General features: G+C 37.5%; 1 protein-coding gene across 12 annotated transcripts in view; it reads left to right on the forward strand.

Annotated features, from left to right (window-relative positions):
• ANKRD12 (ankyrin repeat domain 12) overlaps positions 1-16,561 on the forward strand; it is a 156,671-nt gene that overhangs the window by 29,178 nt on the left and 110,932 nt on the right. For 7 of the 12 annotated variants that reach the window (XM_032293367.1, XM_032293374.1, XM_032293363.1 and 4 more), the window contains exon 2: positions 9,720-9,857. The exons of 1 other annotated variant lie outside the window; for it this stretch is intronic. In XM_032293367.1, the coding sequence (XP_032149258.1) occupies positions 9,771-9,857 (87 nt within the window). In that variant the 5' untranslated portion in view covers positions 9,720-9,770. Of the gene's footprint in view, positions 1-1,505; positions 1,519-4,190; positions 4,197-9,712; positions 9,858-10,308; positions 10,516-16,561 lie in introns of those variants that run through there. 4 more of the 12 variants (XM_032293366.1, XM_032293369.1, XM_032293364.1 and 1 more) reach the window with 2 other exon arrangements.

A 16,561-nucleotide genomic window follows, 5' to 3' on the forward strand; every position in this document is an offset into this window, starting at 1 on the left:
TATTTGCCCAGGAGTCATTCAGGAGCAGGTTGTTTCATTTACATGTAGTTGTATGGTTTTGAGTGAATTTCGTAGTCTTGAGTTCTAATTTGATTGTGCTGTGTTTTTAGAGAGTTTGTTGTAATTTCAGTTCTTTTGCATTTGCTGAAGATGAGTGTTTTATTAATACTTCTGATTATGTGATCAATTTTAGAGTAAGTGCCATGTGGTGATGAGAAGAATACATAATCTGTTGTTTTCAGGTGGACAGTTATGTAGAGATATCAGGTCTGCTTAATCCAGAGTTGAGTTTAGGTTCTGAGTATCTTTGTTAATTTTCTGTCTCTGTGATCTGTCTAATATTGTCAGTGGGGTGTTAAAGTCTGCCACTATTATTATGTGTGAGTCTAAGTCTCTTTGTAGGTCTCTAAGAACTTGCTTTATGAATCTGGGTGCTCCTTTATTGGGTGCATATGTATTTAGGATAGTTAGCTCTTCTTGTTGAATTGAACCCTTTACTATTTTGTAATGCCTTTCTTTGTCTTTTTTGATCTTTGTTGTTTTAAAGCCTGTTTTGTCAGAAACTAGGATTGTGACCCCTGCTTTTTTCTGTTTTCCATTTGCTTGGTAAGTTTTTCACCATCCCTTTATTTTGAGCCTGTGTGTATCTTTGCACTTCAGTTATCTCTTGAAGACAGCATACCAATGGGTCTTGATTCTTTATACATTTTGGCATTCTGTGTCTTTTAATTGGGACATTCAGCCCATTTACATTTAAGGTGAATATTGTTATTAGTGAATTTGATTCTGTCATCATGATGCGATTTATTTTGCAGTCTTGTTTATGTGGTTGCATCATAGTGTCACTGGTCCATGTACTTCAGTGTGTTTTGTAGTAGCAGGCAGTGGAAAGGAAAGTTTTTCCTTTCCATATTTAGTGCTTCCTTCAGGAGCTCTTGCAAGGTGGTGATGAATACTCTCAGCATTTGCTTATCTAAAAAGAATCTTATTTCTCCTTTATGAAGCTTAGTTTGTCTGGATATACAATTCTGGGTTGGAAGTTCTTTAAGAATGTTGAGGCTGAGTGCAGTGGCTCACGCCTGTAATCCCAGCACTTTGGGAGGCCAAGGTGGGTAGATCAACTGAGGTCAGGAGTTCGAGACCAGCCTGAGCAACATGGCAAAACCCCATGTCTATGAAAAATACGAAAATTAACCAGGCGTGGTGGCACACATGTGTAATCCCAGCTACTTGGGAGGCTGAGACAAGAGAATCACTTGAACCCAGGAGGTGGAAGTTGCAGTGAGCCAGGGTTGTACTGTTGCACTTCAGCCTAGGCAAGAAGAGTGAAATGCCATCTCAAAAAAAAAAAAAAGAATGTTGAATACTTGTCCCCAATCTTTTCTGGCCAGTATGGTTTCCACTGAGAGGTCCATTGTTAGCCTGATGGCTTTCCCTTTGTAGGTGACCTGGCCTTTCTCTCTGGCTGCCCTTAACATTTTTTCTTTTGTTTCAACCTTGAGAGAATCTGATGATTATGTGTCTGGGATTGATCTTCTTACTGGGGTTCTCTGGATTTCCTGAATTTGAATGTTGGGGAAGTTCTCCTGGATAATATCCTGAAGTATGTTTTCCAATTTGATTATATTCTCCTCATCTCTTTCAGGTACCCCAATTGGTTATAGGTATAGTCTTTTTACATAGTCCCATATTTCTCAGAGGTTTTGCTCATTGCTTTTCATTCTTTTTTCTCTATTGTTTGCCTTATTTCAAAAAGATAGTCTTCAAGCTCTGAGATTCTTTCCTCTGCTGGGTCTGTTCTGTTATTGATACTTGTGGTTGCATTGTGAATTTCTCATGTTGTGTTTCTCAGCTCCATCAGGTCAATTATGCTCCTCTCTAAACTGGCTCTTCTGTTTAGAAGCTCATCTGTTTTATCACAATTCTTAGCTTCTTTGCATTGGGTTACAGCATGCTCCTTTAGCTCAGCAGAGTTCATTATCACCCACTTTCTGAACCCTACTTCTATCAGTTCAGCCATCTCAACCTCAGCCCAGTTCTGTGCCCTTGCTGGAGAGGCGTTGTGGATATTTGGAGAAGAGGCACTCTGGCTTCTTGAGTTTCCAGCATTTTTTTTGTGTTGATTATTTCTCATCGTTGTGGGCTTACCTACCATTGATTTTTGAGGTTGCTGATCTTTAAATGGGGTTTTCATGGTGTCTTTTTTGTTGATGCTGCTGCTGTTGTTTTCTATTTGCTTTTCTCTTAACAGTCAGGCCACTTTTCCATAGGGCTGCTGCAGTTTGCTGGGGGATTGCTCCAGACCCTAGTTGCCTTGGTTTTTCCCTTACCTGTATGTATATCACCAGTGAAGGCTGTGAAACAGCAAAGATAGCAGACTGCTCCTTCCTCTTGGAGCTCCATCTTGGGGTGGGGGATACTGACCTGTTGCCAGCCTGGATGCTCCTGTAGGAGATGTCTGGTGATCCCTGTTGGATAGTCTCACCCAGTCAGGAGGGACAGGATCAGGGACCTGCTTAAAGAAGCAGTCTGGCTGCTTTTTAGTAGATAAGGTGTGTTGCGTTGGGGGTAACCCTTCCTTGCCCAGACTGCCTGGACTCTCCAGAGCCAGCCAGCTAGGAAGGCTGAGTCAACTGAACCACAGAGACATTGGCCACTCCTCTCCCACCAGGGGCTTCGTCCGAGGGAGAGATCAGAGTACTGTTCATATAACACTGACTAGAGTTGAAATTCCCACAGGGAGGTCCCATCCAGTGAGGAGGGATGGATTGGGGTCCCATTTAAAAAAGCAGTCTGGCCATGATCTGGCACAGTAACTGTGCTGCCTTGTGAGGGACTCATCATCAGGACCGCCTGGATTCTTGGGAGCAGGCTAGAACAGCTGAGTCGACTAAACTTCAGAAATGGCAGCTGCCCCTCCTCCTGGGAACTCATCCATTTCAGCCAGTCTCTAGCCTGTTGCACTGGTTGGCTAGAATTCCAAGCCAGTGGGTTGAGGTGCCATGGGAATGAGGCCCGCAGAACAGCACTGGTTCCCAGGATTCAGCCCCTTCCTAGGGGAGTGTACAGATTATCTCCCACCTTGCTGGGATTCCCAAGGCTGGAGTCTGTAAAACTCCTGGGTTTCTGTATAAGCCTGAGCAACTGCTCCACCAAGACTCCACACAGCTCTGTATATTGAACCTAAGGCCCTGGTGGCCTGGCTTCACAAGGGGATCTCCTAATCCACAGGTTGCAGAGATCCGTAGGAGAAGTGTGGTTTCCTGTGTGGGATTACACAATCACTCACAGGTTCCCTTGGCTGGGGTGGGGGTTCCTTCGGCTCCTCAGTGCTCCTAGGTGAGCCATTGCCTCACCTTGCTTTTTTTTGTTCTCCATGGGTCATGACATCCTCCTAGTAAGTCCCAGTGTGAGAACCTGGACATTTCAGTTGAAAGTGCTAAATTCACTTGCTATTTTCATTCTTCTCTGTGAGGGTCACAGACTGCAGCTGTTTCTATTCTGTCATCTTGGCCCTTCCTGCCTCTTCCTTGTTTTACAGGTGGAAGCTGAGGAATAATCCCAGTGCTTTGTGAAACTGCTATGAAGAATTTTCAGGTCAAGCTTAAGTTGGAAGATAGTGACTAGGGCAAAGAGATGAAAGCATTTAATTTTTTTTTTTCCTCCGAGATGGAGTCTTGCTCTGTCGCCCAGGCAGGAGTGCAGTGGTGCAATCTCGACTCCCTGCAGCCTCCACCCAGGTTCAAGCAATTCTTCTGCCTCAGCCTCCAGAGTAGCTGGGATTACAGGTGTGTGCCACCATGCCCGGCTAATTTTTTATATGACCAACACATTTAAAGCATTGATTCTGAGGGCCTAGAACACACTAAGTGCTGCAAGACTGTAAATTGATCTCAAAATAGACTATTGTTCTTATTGGAACACTTCTGTAGATATTCCCTTGTTTATACATGTGCAGTCTTCATGTCTGTAGCATACAGATTTGCAAATTCTATTTCTGTTCTCCATAGTCCTCTAGGCCACATTGCTAACTAGAGGTGTTTTTTTCTCTCAGTTTGCAAATAATTTGTCTGAGTTATCTTTCTCTGTTCTTGGATTCCCTGCCTCCCCATTCTCCCTCCTTTTGTCACTGTTCAGTGGTTTTTCCTCCAGAGTCTACAGTAGAGCTTGCAGCTGGTTGGCTTAAACAGGAAAGTAGCCCTGAACAAGGGCACAGAAATTGAAGTGCAGGCTAATAGCCACCAAGACTGTTATACAAAGAATGGAGGAATATGAAGAACTCTTAGCCACATGAAGATACCACCAAGTATTTTCATTTAGAAAGTGGCTGTACCAGTATGCATCATTGCCCGTCCCCTCTCACCCCCCAGCCACATATGAGAGTTCCAGTTTCTCACCAGCGTTTGGTCTTCTTAGTCTTTATTTTAACCATTCTGGTGGATGACATCTCATTGTTTTTATTGTTTTAAAATTTTAAAAGTTTAATTGACACATAATATTTGTACATATTTATGGGATACATCTGATGTTTTGTTATATGCATAGAACGTGTAATGATCAAATCAGATTATTTAGGATATTCATCACTTGAGTATTTGTCATTTCTGCTTTAGGAACATTTCAGGTTTTACTGGCTATTTTGAAATATGTAACATCGTTAATTATAGTCACTCTACTATGCTGTCAAACATTAGAACTTATTTCTTCTATCTATGTTTGTACCCATTAACCAGCCTCTCTTCATCCCCCACCCTCCACACATACCCTTTCTAGCCTCTATTAGCTGTCATTCCATCCACCTTCATGAGATCAACTTTTTTAGCTCTCACATATGAATGAGAACATCTCATTATTAATTTTCCTGGTGACTAATGAGGTTGTACATCTTTTCCTATGCTTATTTGCAATTCATAATATGTTCTTTGCTGAACTGTTAAAATCTTCTACTTACTTTTAAATTGGGTTTATCTTACTGATTCATAAGAATTATTTATATGTCCTTTAGAGTTATATGAGTCCTTTAGAGTTATATAATCCGGATATAAGTCCTTTAGAGTTATATAATCTAGATATAAGTCCTTTATAAAGATATGATTTGCAAGTATTTTCTCCCAGTATGGCTGGCTTTTCATTTTCTTAACACATTAACAGGGTCATTTAAAGAGTAGAAGTTGTTGTGACATCTAATTTGTCCATTTTTTTGCTGTTCTAATTTTTTCTTTTCATTGCTTAAGAAATCTTTGTCTAATCCAAGGCCACTAAAATACTCTGTTTTTGTGTAGTTTTAGCTCATAAATTTAGATTTACAATGCATTTTGAGGTAATTTTTCTCTGTGAAGTGAGGTAAGGGTCAAGGGGTTTTTGTTTTGTTTTGTTTTGCATTTAGATATACAGTTGTTCCAAGACTATTTACTGAAAGGAATATATCCTTTCCCCAATGAATTACATTTTGACAGATTTGTTGAAAATCTGTTGGGTGAATATGTGTAGATCTGTTTCTGGACTTTTCATTCTGTTCCATTAATCTGTAAGTCAATCTTTACATTAGTAAGCACTGTCTTGCTTACTGTATCTTTGTTAGTAACTATGAAAGTCAGGTAATGTGAATCTACCAGTTTATTTTTTTCTCAACATTATTTGGACTTTTCTAGGTTCTTTACATTTTCATATACATCATAGAAACAATTTGTCAGTTTCAAATAAATAAACAAACAAACAAACTGGGATTTTGACTAGGATTCCCTGGAATTTATAGAGCAATTTGGAGAGACTGACATTTTAATGTCATTGAGTCTTCTGATTCATGAGCATGGCATATCTCTCTACATATTTAGGTCTTTTCACACTTGTTTCAGAAGCATTTTGTATTTGTCATTGTACAGTCTTATATATACATTTTGTTATATTTATCCCTGAGAATTTAGTGTTTTTGATGCTATCGTAGGTTGCATTTTAAATTTTAATTTCTGATTGCTTATTGCTAGTATGTAGGAAAAAAATTTCACATATTCACCATATATTCTTACATATATTTTGTTATCTCTAATAATTTAGTATTTCTGATTCTGTTGTAGGTTGTATTTTTTATTTCAATTTCCAATTGCTTATTGCTAGTATGTAGAAATAAATTTTTATATTTTGGCCATATATTCTATGTCCTTCCTATCGATACTTATGTATTAGTTCTAACAGCTTCTTTGTAGATACCTTTGCTTGTCTACATAGATGATCATGGTATCTGGAAATAAGGCCTATTTTACTGCTCCTTTCCAAGCTGTATGCCTTTTTTTTTCTTGCCTTATTGAACTACATAGGACTACTAGTAAGTACAGTGTTGAATAGGAATGGTGAAAGTGAGTATTCTTGCCTAATTGTTGATCTTAGCATTCAAGGTCCCTTCTAATTCTGGTTTGCTGAGAGTTGTTTATTATTAACGGGTATTGAATGTTACCAACACATTTTCTCTTATCTGTTGAGTTGGTCATACATTTTTGTGGTTTGAGTTAATACAGTAAATGACATATATTGATTTTTTTTGAGGGTGGAGGCAAGGCCAGGTCCTCTTTCTGTCTGTCGCCCAAGCTGGAGTGCAGTGGCCTGATCATGGCTCACTGCAACCTCGACTTCCTGGGCTCTAGCAATCCTCCCACCTCAGCCTCTTGAGAAGCTGGGACCACCTGCACGGACCACCATGCCCAGTTAATTTTTATATTTTTAGTAGAGGTGGAGTTTTGCCATATTGCCCTCAGGCTGGTCTTCAACTTTTGGGTTCAAGCTATCTACCCACTTGGCCTCCCAAAGTGCTGGGATTACAGGTGTCAGCTGCCATACCTGGCTTGGCTTTCCTTCTTTATTGTCTATGAGCAAACTTTGTATAGTTTTAATTATTTTAAATTTGTTAAAGCTTGTTTTATGACAGAATGTGGCCTATCATGTTGGGGAATATTTTGTGTGCCCTTGAAAAGAGGATATTCTGTTGTTGAGCAGATATTTCTGTAAACGTCAATTAGAACCAACTGATTAATGGCATTTTTCAGTTTTTATATAATCCTTGCTAATGTTCTGTCAATAAAAAGTATAATAGTTGAAGCCTCCAGCTGTAGTTACGAATTAATCTATTTTGTCCATCCACTGGCAGTTTTTGTTTCATGTATTTTGAAACTGTGTTGTTGGTTGCATGCACACGTAGGATTGATATGTTGTCTTAGTGAATTGACCCCTTTATCATCATGTCATATATAATGTCCCTCTTCATTCTGAAGTACATGTTAACATAGCCACTCAAGCTTGCTTTCTTCCCAAGCACTTGGAAACTCAAGTGCTTCCATGGGTTCTTTTTCCATTCTTTTACTTCAACCAACCTATTATTATATTTGAAATGAAAGTCTTGTTGCTTTTTTTTTTTTCCCCTCATTCTGGCACACTCTTGTCTTTTGATGTGTTTAGGCCATTTGTGTTTTATGTAATTATTAATATTTGGGATTAGGTCTATATCATTGTATAACTTAGTTGCTCAGTTTTTCTTTTCCTGCCTTCTATTGGATTATTTGTACATTTTTAAATATTGCATTTTAACTTACCTAGTGTGATTTGTATTACTTTTTGTATAGTTATTGTGTAGTGCTTGCTCTAGGGATTACAGTAGACATCTTGGACCCAGAAGCTAACTCCATATTAAATGCTTAAAATTTGTGGATTGAAGGAATATTTTTGGAATCCAATTGTGATTTTTATTGTTAGTGTTGACATTTTTCTAAATAATTACTGAAAAATAATAGAAGCTTTTCTTTACATAGAATCTGATTTAATATATTATTTCACTGTAGAATTTTCTCATAATATTCATGACACTTCTTTAGTTCATTAAAAACTTGCTTTACTTCATCTACAAAGGAGACATTGTTTTATCTTCATGGTCTCACTTAGACTGATGTTTATATGTGTAATATTGCTCAGTTTTGGTTTTGAGCCAATATTTTTGTTTTTATGTGACTCATGACTTTAACTCCAGAAGCTTCACCAGTGGCTAGCTTGGTGGACAGTGCTATATTTACATGATTGTTTATATGTTAATAGTTGAAACAGTTGAATGGCCCCAAGGTAAGTTCTGCCTTTTGAGTATAATGTCAGAAGTTTCTTAATTTCTTCAAGTTTGGTTCCTTCTCTATAAAATGAAAGATTTGAACTGTTTTTATTTGGTAGTTTTTTGTGTTGTAAGATACATATTCTAATATAACTATTTCCAGATTAATATGGCTTTGATAATTTACAAATTAGCTCAGTTTATTTAAGGGCTTTTTTTTTTTTTCCTATCAAAACCAAAGAAATTTTAAAGCACCAACAGGACAGCAGATTTTACCAATACTCTGCTCAAGGTGTCTGAGTTTTAATAATTCACATAGATACTAGAATGACAGCTAACTTATATCTATGATATTCATCTGTAGGAGATTTACAGCAGAAAGAGCTCAAAGTAATTTTGTCAGTCATTCTGCTTGTTGTTGTAGCCCAAGTAATACTCCGCTTGGCCAGCAGTCTCAGGTTAGCCCAGTGCTATGCAGTAGACCTTTCTGTGATTACATAAATGTATATTTGTGCTGTATAGTGCAGTGGCTAGTTTAATTTCATTTTAATTTTAAATTGCTATGTATAGGTAATAGATCATCAGACAGCAACATAAGTGTAGCCTCATAGGTTCCTCTTTAATATGTAAAGCCCCTTCGAATTTTTTTGGATCATTCAGGCATAAACTTGTCATAATCATAAGCTCCTGGGAGAATCTTTGACCTATTAAGCTTGTAAAATAGGAAAGAGAAGGCTGAACAAATTGGAAATAATGTATACAGTGGTGATTATGTACAATAGAAGTATATTAATGAATAGGTTGATAAAGTGACTAAATGGCTGAGGATGTTCAGTGAAAGAAAGACTACTTAGGGATTTTAAATGGGAAGGATTTAATGTAGGGAATTAGATGTTGTAAAATTAGTGATCAGATGTAGCATGTTCTTGGTTGGGTCTTTAGAAATGACTTCCAAACCAACACAAAACTACCAGGGCATCTATTAGGAGCTCCCATTATGGATTCATGCTGAAAAGAGAAACACTTTGTCACTGCTTCCACTTCACTGCTTTTGGATACTCAAACCTGGAGACGTTACTTGCCTAGAGAATATGGGAATAAATTTATAAAAGTAATTCTCTTTTCTTTTTGGTGACAAGCTGAGTGGACTTGACTAAGACAACCACGAAAAATAAGGTGAAAACTTATTTTAGCTTAGGATAGACTCTCTGAGAAAATGTTATCTTTTTTTTTTTTTTTTTTGAGACGGGGTCTCGCTCTGTCACCAGGCTGGAGTGCAATGGCGCAATCTCGATTCACTGCAACCTCCGCCTCCCACATTCAAGCGATTCTTCTGCCTCAGCCTCCCGAGTAGCTGGGACTACAGGCAGGTGCCAGCATGCCCAGCTAATTTTTGTATTTTAAGTAGAGACAGGGTTTCACCATGTTGGCTAGATGGTCTCGATCTCTTGACATTGTGATCCGTCCACCTCGGCCTCCCAAAGTGCTGGGATTACAGGCGTGAGCCACCACGCCTGACCGAAAGTAAGTTATAGAGACAGAGAGAAAACAAATTGGACTAATTGTAGTGCATAAACTTTAAGTAGGTTCTTTTGTATATGCATTCAAATAACCCTTATATATTCATTCTTTACAGATCCAGGATGAGAAGACTGATAAAAGAAGAAGCTAGCTGAAGAGCTATAAAATGCCCAAATCTGGGTTTACAAAACCAGTTCAGAGTGAAAATTCTGACAGTGACAGCAATATGGTAGAGAAACCATATGGAAGAAAGGTATATGATTATACTAAAGATTTGTTGACTTTGGGAAAAAGACTCCCAGTTAAGAATTTTTAGTAATTTCTCATAGGACAAAAACCAATGTGGAGGTCAGATAAATACAAACCATTCATGTTTAGAAATAAAATGGATTCCTGCGAAAGTGATTGTTTTTCATTTCCTAAGATGAACACACAACTACTAAGTAAAACACAATTACTAAGATTGTGCAATTAAGAAATAATCATTGAGAGAGGGAAAAATTTTTATTATTAGTCATTGTCAGTGACCTGTGATTCTTTTTATATCTATCCTTTTTCATTCCTACTTAGTTTAGACCCTCAGAACCTTAGTTTGGACTTCTGCAGTTGTCTCCTAACTGGTCTCACTATCCCTAGTCTCTCCTTATCTCTGGTTTTATACATTGTCTTTGAATTTTTTCTTTCTGTTTACTTTTTTCTTTTAGGTCTTTTTAAAGCTGTCTTCTTATGGGAAGATGTCTGAGGTTTTTCCAGACATTTTTAGCTAACAAAGTTGTGCAACTATCATCACAATAAGGTTTTAGAACATTTCCATCATTGTGGAAAGATCTTTGTTGCCCATTTGTAGTCAGTCTCCACTATAACCCTAAACCCTCCAGGCAACCTCAAATCTGCTTTCAAAATCAAGAAGTGTAAGTTTTCAAACTGTATTTTTTTCAAAACTGTTTTGAGTCCTTCATGTTTTCACATAAATTTTGGGATCAGCTTGTCAGTTTCTACAAAAATACCTGCTGTGATTTTGAAGGAATTTTATTGAATTTGTTCATTGAATCTGTAGATCACTTTGAGTTGTATTGCCATCTTAATATTGTCTTCCGATCCATGAACATGGAATATCTCTTCATTTACTTAGATCTTCTTAAGTTTGTCTCAGCAGTGTTTTGTAGTTTTTGGTGTATAGGTCTTGCATTCTATTGTTAAATTATTTGTATTTTATTCTCAGTGCTATTATGGATAATTTCATTTTGGGTTTTTTATTGCTAGTACAGAAATATATTTGATTTTTGATATAGTTATCTTGTATCCTGTGATCTTAATCATTAGTTCTAACAATTTGTAATTCCTTTGGACTTACTTTCTACTTATAGAACCATATTATCTCTGAATAAAGATAATTTACTTCTTTTCCAGTCTAGGTATTTCTTTTTTGCTTAATAATCTTTATTTCCCCCACCCGCTTCTTCCCCTATTGCATTGGCAAACTCTTCTTGATTATGGTATTTAGTCTACTCACATTTAACATAATAATTGATATGACTTATATCTGATGATAATTTATATGTGCTATTTTGTTCTTTAGTATATATTTCATGTCATTTTTGTTACCTTTTTTATGTTGCCATTTTTTGTTTTAAATATTTTTAGTGTACTATTTTAATTTCTTTGATTTTTTAAACCGTGTTTATTATTTTAGATGTTGATTCTAGAGATTGTAATACACATCCTAATTGATCACAGTCTACTACAGGTTGATACTGACACAATTCCAGTAAAATATAGCAGCTTTGCTTCAATATAGCTCCATTTTCTTCCTTTGTGTTATTTATATAACATTGATTACGTCTACCTATGTTACTAACCAAACAAAAGAATGTTATAATTCTTTGATACAAAATCTTATCTTTTAAAGAAATAAGAGAAATCTATGTTTATGCAGTTTTGGATTTCCCCACAAATTTACTGATTTTGATATTCTTAATTTTTTCCTATAGATACCAGTTACTCTCTGGTATAAGAATTTTCCTTAGTATTTACTATAAGGCAAGTCGTCAGCCATTAATTCTGTCAATCTTTTTTTGATCTAGATAGGAATATCTTGATATTACCCTTTTTTTTTTTTTTTTGAGACAGAGTTTCAGTCTCTTGCCCAGGCTGGAGTGCAGTCTCAACTCATTGCAGCCTTGACCTCACAGGCTCAAGCAGTCCTCCCACTTCAGCCTCCTGGAGTAGCTGGGACCACAAGTACACACCACTATGCCCAGAGATAGGGTTTCGTCATGTTGCCCAGGCTAGTCCCAAACTCTGGCCTCAGGTGATCCACCTGCCTCAGCCTCCCACAGTGCTGAGATTATAACTGTGAGCCACCATACCCTGGCTGATTTTAATAAGTAGCTTTATTGAGATATAATTGACATACCATACATTTAAAGTATACAACTCATTTGTTTTTAGTATGTTTACAGAGTTGTACAGTCACAACCACAGTCAGTTTTTAGAAGTTTCACCCCAGTATATACTCTTGAGAGAATGAGAGAGAAAGAGAAAAATAACATCTTATAATGTTAATATGAACATACTGACTTACTGACCTTGCAGATCCCTTCAGGTGATCTCAAGGACCATAATTTGAGAACCACTGTGCCAGTGTGATAAGCTCATTAATGAAACTACTGAGTGTATAGTGATCGGAGAGAAAAAGGAGCGAATACTGCTTAATAGGTTCAGGGATAGCCTAACTGTAGAACAGGTACTTAACCTGGGTTCTGAAGGATGAATATGCATTTGACCAGAAGGAAATTGAAAGTAAAGGGTAGTATAAGCAAAAGAAACAGGAAAAGAAAAACAAACGAGTTGGGATGAAGCCTATGGAGGATAGGAGGTGAGTCTGTAAACATTAGACAGCAAGCAGTTCATTATAACCTTGTGAAGGATCCTAGAACTTATTCTGTAGTCAGTGAGCTGGAAGGGAAGGGTCATAGAAGAGATCAGAGTGCTATTTAATAAAATTTAAGTAGGAGGCAGCATGGGCAGTGGCTTTTGGGATGTAGAGAGGTTGGCAATCAAAAAGCTGTTGAATGAATTAAACTTGTGTCTGGAGGAAAAAATAGTCTGGGACGACTCTGAGTTTGTTTCCATTACTAGGTTAATGATTGGGCCATTTCCCTAAAGGAAATTCAAGAGAAGGAACAGGTTGTTTTGGATAAGTTTGCTTTGTACTTGCTGAATTGAGTTGGCTCTAGGAACATCCAAGTAGAAATGTTTAGTAGGCAGATACTAATTTAAGACCTCAAAACAAGCCTAGATTGGAAATAAATATATGAGGATTTTTAGAAAGTAAGTGTGGAAAAGTGTACAAAGTGTATAAAGTGGTGCAAGAGTGGAGGAGGATATACTTTGAGGAATTCAAATTTAGGAGGAGCAAAGAGACAAAGAGGAGGACAGAGAGAACCAAAGGAGGTTCCACAGAGAATGGCCAAGGAAGGAGAGAATCTGCATTGCTAAGTGCCACAGAGGTTAATAAGGTGAGACCATTGAAACATTTTAGATGATCTTGTTGAGTTCAGTGGAGATGTGGGGACAGAATACACTGTTAGATTTGAAGAAAGCATTGGAACTTTTATTTATTCTTTTTTTTTTTTTTTGAGACGGAGTTTCGCTCTTGTTACCCAGGCTGGAGTGCAATGGCGCGATCTCGGCTCACCGCAACCTCTGCCTCCTGGGTTCAAGCAATTCTCTTGCCTCAGCCTCCCGAGTAGCTGGGACTGCAGGCGTGCACCACCATGCCCAGCTAATTTTTGTATTTTTTAGTAGAGACTGGGTTTCGCCATGTTGACCAGGATGGTCTCGATCTCTTGACCTCATGATCCACCCGCCTCGGCCTCCCAAAGTGCTGGGATTACAAGCGTGAGCCACCGCGCCCGGCCTGGAACTTTTACTTCTGCTTGTTTAAGTATAGTGAAGGTTACATTTGTGAATGTTCATCTTGATTGTTTGATGTCACTTTTTGGATTTGAATTTATAAGGCTAAACTCACTGAAACTTTAATTGTTCCTATATACTTTTCATGTATCTTTTGAAAGTTGTCACTAAATTAAGTAGTGCCTGAACATTGCCCTCCTAAAAGTGTGATTTCTTGGAAGTGTAGCAACAATAGCAAAAACCAAACACTTCACTAACATATTTCTATTTAAAACATTCTTTAGGTAAGTTAAGAGTACTTGTTAATCATTGGATTTATAAAATAAATGACAAGAATGAATACAAACTATTACATTCCTCTAGTTACCAAAATTGTTGGCTTACATAAAGGGATGTATTTCTTCTCAGTCTCTGTTTAACTGTACTATATTTTTTTCAAGATCACTAGTTTGGATAAGGATATTTAACCCCTTATTTTACCTTAAGAGAGGAAGGGCTGTAATTATATTCCAAAGATGCTGGGTATAGACCATGTTGCTGCCCCTTTTTAAGACAAAGTGAAGAAGTTGGGCTGTGTATTTGCAATGCATATTTCTTCGATTGGCTTTTCATAGTGAGTGGCATTGAAGCCAGCTTCTGTGTTCTACTGAGTTGTTTTTCCCCTATAAGATGTTTAGAAATGAAGTTTGGCATGGTTTCTCATGCCTGTAATCCCAGTGCTTTGGGAGACCGAGGTGGGAGAATTGCTAGAGGCCAGGAGTTCAGTACCAGCCTGGGCAAGACCCACATCTCTACCAAAAAAAAAATATTAGCTGGATGTGGTGGCACACAACTGTATTCCTAGCTACTGGGGAAGCTGAAGTCAAAACTACAATGAGCTGTGATTGTGCCACTGCATTCCAGCCTGGACAGCAGAGCAGGACCCTGCCTCTCTATATTCATTTCTAATTTTTTTTTAAAGTTCTTTTACGTAAATAGAGACCATATTTACAGTTTAATTATGACAGAATATTGCTGTTATGAGGTCCTAAATTAATAAGATACCCTAAACCAAAATTTCACTCCTTAAATTCATTTAAGTAGAGCATAACTTAAATAATTACATTTTATAGCAAATTAATTTTTATATAAAATCCTTTCATTAAATTATCAAAATAGAATTCTTGTCAAGAATGTTCACATCTTTAACTCTTCTTCTGTGGTCTTTTCCTCCCATTGATTCTAGTTTAGTTTAGAAATTTATCTGCTACTCTTTTAGCTATAAATCAGTATTTATAATTTGCAAAGGAGAATATTTTATAAAATCTGTTAAGATAATCTAAAACCTGGTTAAATTCATAAAGTTTGAGAGGGGGGTATTAATCATTTTAACCATCTGAATAGTTCTGTCATATCCTTTTCATCATCAGTGTAGTTCAGACATTCATTATTTTCTCCAAGTGACTGAGAATTTTTTCTTTTATTATCCAAGTAATTTAATACATGTTTGTTGTTAAAAATTAGAAAATACATATGAGAATAATGATAATAGAAATTACCAGTTACCTTGTCAACAACTGTGAAAGTTCCGAGATTTTACCCTACTTGTAAGCTAATTAGCTTCATGAATGCTGGCAGAAGACATGATTCCTAGGTCAGTGATAAACGTACATTTGCTACTCATCAATAGCAGTAGCCAGAGTGTTTGTGCCTGTTCCCTGAGCCTCACTTCTCACAAAGGCGATGCAGTGATGGGCAGGTGACCACTGCATATGCAGTAGGTTCTGTTACAGGATAGGAACCCCAAATCTTTTATGATGGGCAGTAAGTCTGCCTAACCTTTTCCCTAGAAGGAGACATTATTACACTGGTCAGTGGACAGATACGTCCTTTGCTTTAGAGGGAGACATTATCTCTGTGTTTCAAGGCTGTTTAACCTACAAGTACCCATGAAAAGGTAGTCCAGGACAAAGGAAATTAGTGTCTCTGCTTGCAAGATTACAAAAAATTCGAGAGAGACATGGATAATTATGTCCCAACACAAATGTACTGCCACCATCTACAGATAACTATTAACATTTTTGTTTACAAGCATACATTATTTTATTGCACTTCACTTTGTTGTGCTTTGCAGATAATTGTGCATTTTACAGATTGAAGGTTACTGGCAACCCTGTGTTGAGCAAATTTATTGGCAACATTTTTCCAACCGCAAGTACTCACTTGTGTCTGTGTCATATCTTGGTAATTCTCAATTTCCAACTTTTTCATTATGATGACTAGTGATCTTTGTTACTATTGTAATTATTTTATGGGTGCCATAAACTGTATACAGAAAAGATGGCAGACTTAATGTTGGATGTGTTCTACTGCTCCACTTATGGGCTCTTCCCCCAACTCCGCTTTTCCTTGGGCTTCCCTATTCCCTAAAACAACAATTTTGAAATTGTTGTGTTTCAATGGTACCTAAGTATTCAAGTGAAAGGAAGGGTGGGGAATGTCTCTCATTTTAAGTCGAAAGCTCGGAATGATGAAGCTTAGTGAGGAAGGTATGTCAAAAGCTGAGACATGTCAAAAGCTAGGCCTCTTGTGCCAGTTAACCAAGATAGGAATGCTAAGGAAAAGTCCTTGATGGACATTAAAAGTGTTGTTAAAGTGAACATACTATAAGAAAGCAAAACAGTCTTATTGCTGATATGGAGGAAGTTTGAGTGGCCTGGCTAGAAGATCAAACTACCTACAGTATTCCCCTAAATCAAAATTCAATCCAGAGCAAGGCCCTCTCTTAAATTCTGTGAAGCCTGAGAGAGGTGAGGAAGCTGCAGAAGAAAAGTCTGAAGCTAGCATTAAGCTGGCTCATGAAGTTTCAGGAAAGAAGTTGTCTCCATAACATAAAAGTGTAGGGTGAAGCACCAAGTGCTAATGTGGAAGCTGCCGCGAGTTATCAGGAAGATCTAGCTATGATCTTCGATGAAGATGGCTATACTAAACTACAGATTTCAGTATAGATGAAATGGCTTTCTATTGGAAAAAGGTACCATCTAGGACTTTGAAAGCTAG

The sequence above is a fragment of the Sapajus apella genome, unplaced genomic scaffold, assembly GCF_009761245.1.
Source record: "Sapajus apella isolate SASKATOON/1434 unplaced genomic scaffold, GSC_monkey_1.0 scaffold29, whole genome shotgun sequence".
Taxonomy (NCBI): domain Eukaryota; kingdom Metazoa; phylum Chordata; class Mammalia; order Primates; family Cebidae; genus Sapajus; species Sapajus apella.